At 53.7% G+C, this 2882-nt stretch overlaps 1 protein-coding gene across 2 annotated transcripts in view; it reads right to left on the bottom strand.

Annotated features, from left to right (window-relative positions):
• Positions 1 to 2882, bottom strand: part of LOC109292566 (tripartite motif-containing protein 54-like) — a 22621-nt gene extending 19739 nt beyond the window's left edge. For both annotated transcript variants that reach the window (XM_019510067.1, XM_019510066.1), the window contains exons 1-2: positions 2443 to 2882; positions 849 to 1009 (exon numbers count right to left, since the gene is read on the bottom strand). In XM_019510067.1, the coding sequence (XP_019365612.1) occupies positions 849 to 1009; positions 2443 to 2610 (329 nt within the window). In that variant the 5' untranslated portion in view covers positions 2611 to 2882. The remainder of the gene's footprint in view (positions 1 to 848; positions 1010 to 2442) is intronic.

The following is a 2882-nucleotide window of genomic DNA, read 5'->3' as shown; positions in this document are numbered from 1 at the left end:
CTACATGCACCTCCCAAGAGGCTGCCCATGCTCTTACTCCACAACAGCAGTGGAGGCAGTAAAGTCCAGCAGGCAGGAAGCCCAGAGACTTGGGCTCCACTCTCACCATTGCAGTGACTACCATGTGAGCCAGGGCTGGTCCCCGAACCCCTGCTCCCAGCCCCTCACCAGCCGGCTTGTGCTGTAAGCTTTTTGGGGCAAGGACCTTCTCGAACCACAGGTCCATGCAGCCTCAGCAACAGAGCACGTGTGTAAATGACCCTTTCTTGCTCAAGCAGTACAGGCCATCCACAGGCTCTGGGCGAGATCCATTGCCTCAAGGCCCAAGAATAAGTTTCCCCTTCTCTTTGTGGGTTTTGGCGGGGGGAGACAGCACGGCTGAGAGAAAGGGACCTAGATTTGCTTCTCCTTATGAGCATCACTCAGTGACTTCCAGCCTCTCACGTGCAAGCCCACAGACGGCCAGGGGGCTCTGGAGACTCCTGTGGACACCAAGTGACGCCTGACAAGGAAAGAGCCCAGCTCTGTCAGCTTTCAAGGGGAGAGCTGGCCTGATGGATTTATAAACTAAGCACATTCATTCTGGAGCCCTACCTGCATCAACATGGGGCCAGAGCAGCACCTGTCAGGGTCTGCGGGGTCAAGCTTGGAGAGATCAGACACCTTTGCTAAAGAACAGAGCTACAAATGCAGACAAGCAAGCAGCTGTGTAGAGATCGTGCCTCGCTGGAGCTCTGCAAAGCACACAGAGACCACTAGCAGCTAAATACTGCCTTCATGGATACACATCCTTGCTGACTGCAGCCAGCACCATAGCAAGGGATCCTTTCCATGCTGGGGGAACCAACCTGTTAGGGCATCTGGCCGACTCCTGTTTGTAAATGTCAATGATATTCTCAACGAGCAGGTTCCTCTGCAGGCCGTAGACACCGTGTCGGTCCAGGACCACTTCATGGCGACAGGACGGGCAGCGAAACCTGCCTGCCGACCCCAGGGTTGTCCCACGAGACTAAAAGGTGAGATATCTCCATCAGTGCTCTGCAGGGGGAGGGGGCTTAGCTGGACACAGGCTGGCTTGGGCCTTAAGCGACCTAAAAGGTGCCCTGAAAAGCAGGAACCTAGCCTTGCAGGAAGGTAGCAGGGACAGGGAGAGGCTTTTAAAGGGAGCTCTAAACACGAGTTCCCAGGGCAGAAGCTAAGCATAAAGGCAAGGCAATTTATAGCTCAAGGGCAGGTGATGGAGGTCCCCCAGGACAGGAGAGTGGCTGGAATAAGAACATGCCTCAGCTCTCCACTATGCAGAGCTGTCTGCAGAAGACTCAAGGAGACAGCCCTGGCACGGCTGCACCTGAAAAGCCCCCTCTTGAAATCCTAGTGCATCATGCTTCACTCTCCCCAGTTCACCCCAGTCAAACCAAGAATCTCCCCCTCCACATCAGTGGGATCAGCCTCAAAGGCCACCCATAGGATGGAGAGCACCTAAATTCCAACCTTGGCTCTGAAACCTACTCCCAGCACAGCCTTGGGCACATTACATCTCCAGGCCCCCATGTCCCAGGCTTCAATGCAAAGGGCCACAGGTTGTTATACAAGCCCAGATTTCCACTAACCCAGATATCAAACTAAGCTGTGCCATCAACACCTGTGAATCCTCTCTTATAATGCCCATATCACCACTGCCCTTAATATCTAGCTACATCTCCTCCACTTGTGCACCAAGGGTCCCAGGCCTTCTTGCTTCAAAAAGCATTTCTTATTTGGGAATACGCTTTTAGCCACATTTTAGAGGCTCCTTCAGCACGAACCGTGCCACAGCCCCAGGAAGTGGGAGTCCTTGCACCTCCAGCTGCAGAGGTAGTCGTCCCACTTCTGGTGAGATGGCCCCTTTGTTACCTCCCTCGCCAAGTCCCCTTCCCAGAGAGAGCACTTCATGTCTCTGTGCCTCTAAAAGTATAGCAACCCTTTAACAAGAGGATAGCAAGATGCAGTAGCTGTGCCCACCAAGTCCTAACTTCCAGCTTGCACTGCCTGAGCCTTGATGGTGGGGGCAGAGGTAACCTGTTTTAGAATGGAGAAATGGGAGAGACAGGGAAGAAAAGAGGATCCTCCTGTCCCTTACAGGAGCTGAGAAGACAGATCCATTAATGCCTAGGAGATCCCATTGGACAGTGGGAGCCAATGTTGCCCCAACATCTGCACTAGCAGGACAGGCATATGGGGGAATTAATCTCCTTTTCAGACTCTTGAACATGGGGGGTTAGCAGAGGCCAGAGCACCTTCTAGGGCAGTCCCTTGTCCTGCTCAATCCACAGAGCTGTGCTCCAAACCAGCCGGAGCTCCCTCCCGACACAGCAAGGGCAGAGTCCTCGGGATCCATTGGTCTGATCATGAAAAGCTTTAAACATTTCTTACCAGGATAACAGGAGAGATACTGCCACTCACCTGAAAGATGTCATTGGCACACTTCCGGCACAGGTTGTGTTGGCAGGGTAGAATCACCACCGGCTTGGTGAACACCTCCAAGCAAATGGGACAGATGAGCTGCCTCTCCAGGCTGTCCATGGTGTGGTGGTCTCTCGGGTAGGATTTGTATTCCATTGGGAGAGGCATAAGGAAGCCGGTCCACCCCACCCCACCCCGACCCGGCAGCACTTGAGCAACAGAACAAGGGAGCACTGCTGTCTGGTTCTCCCTTGGTCACCTACTGCAAGGCCGAGGGAAGGCATCGGGAGATGGCGGAGAGAAGCAGGATGTCACGAGTCACATGCTGGATGCAGCTGCTGGCTTGTGGTCTCCAGAGGCCTAGTTCAGCCCCTTGGTAAGACTCCAGATATTTGATAGCAGAAGCCCTCTCTCTCTCATGTTACTGTTACAGATCCTGT

This window comes from Gavialis gangeticus, unplaced genomic scaffold, assembly GCF_001723915.1.
Source record: "Gavialis gangeticus isolate Ggan-Ray unplaced genomic scaffold, GavGan_comp1, whole genome shotgun sequence".
NCBI lineage: Eukaryota > Metazoa > Chordata > Crocodylia > Gavialidae > Gavialis > Gavialis gangeticus.
Note: the sequence above shows the minus strand (reverse complement) of the source record. Positions and strands in the feature narration are given on the sequence as shown.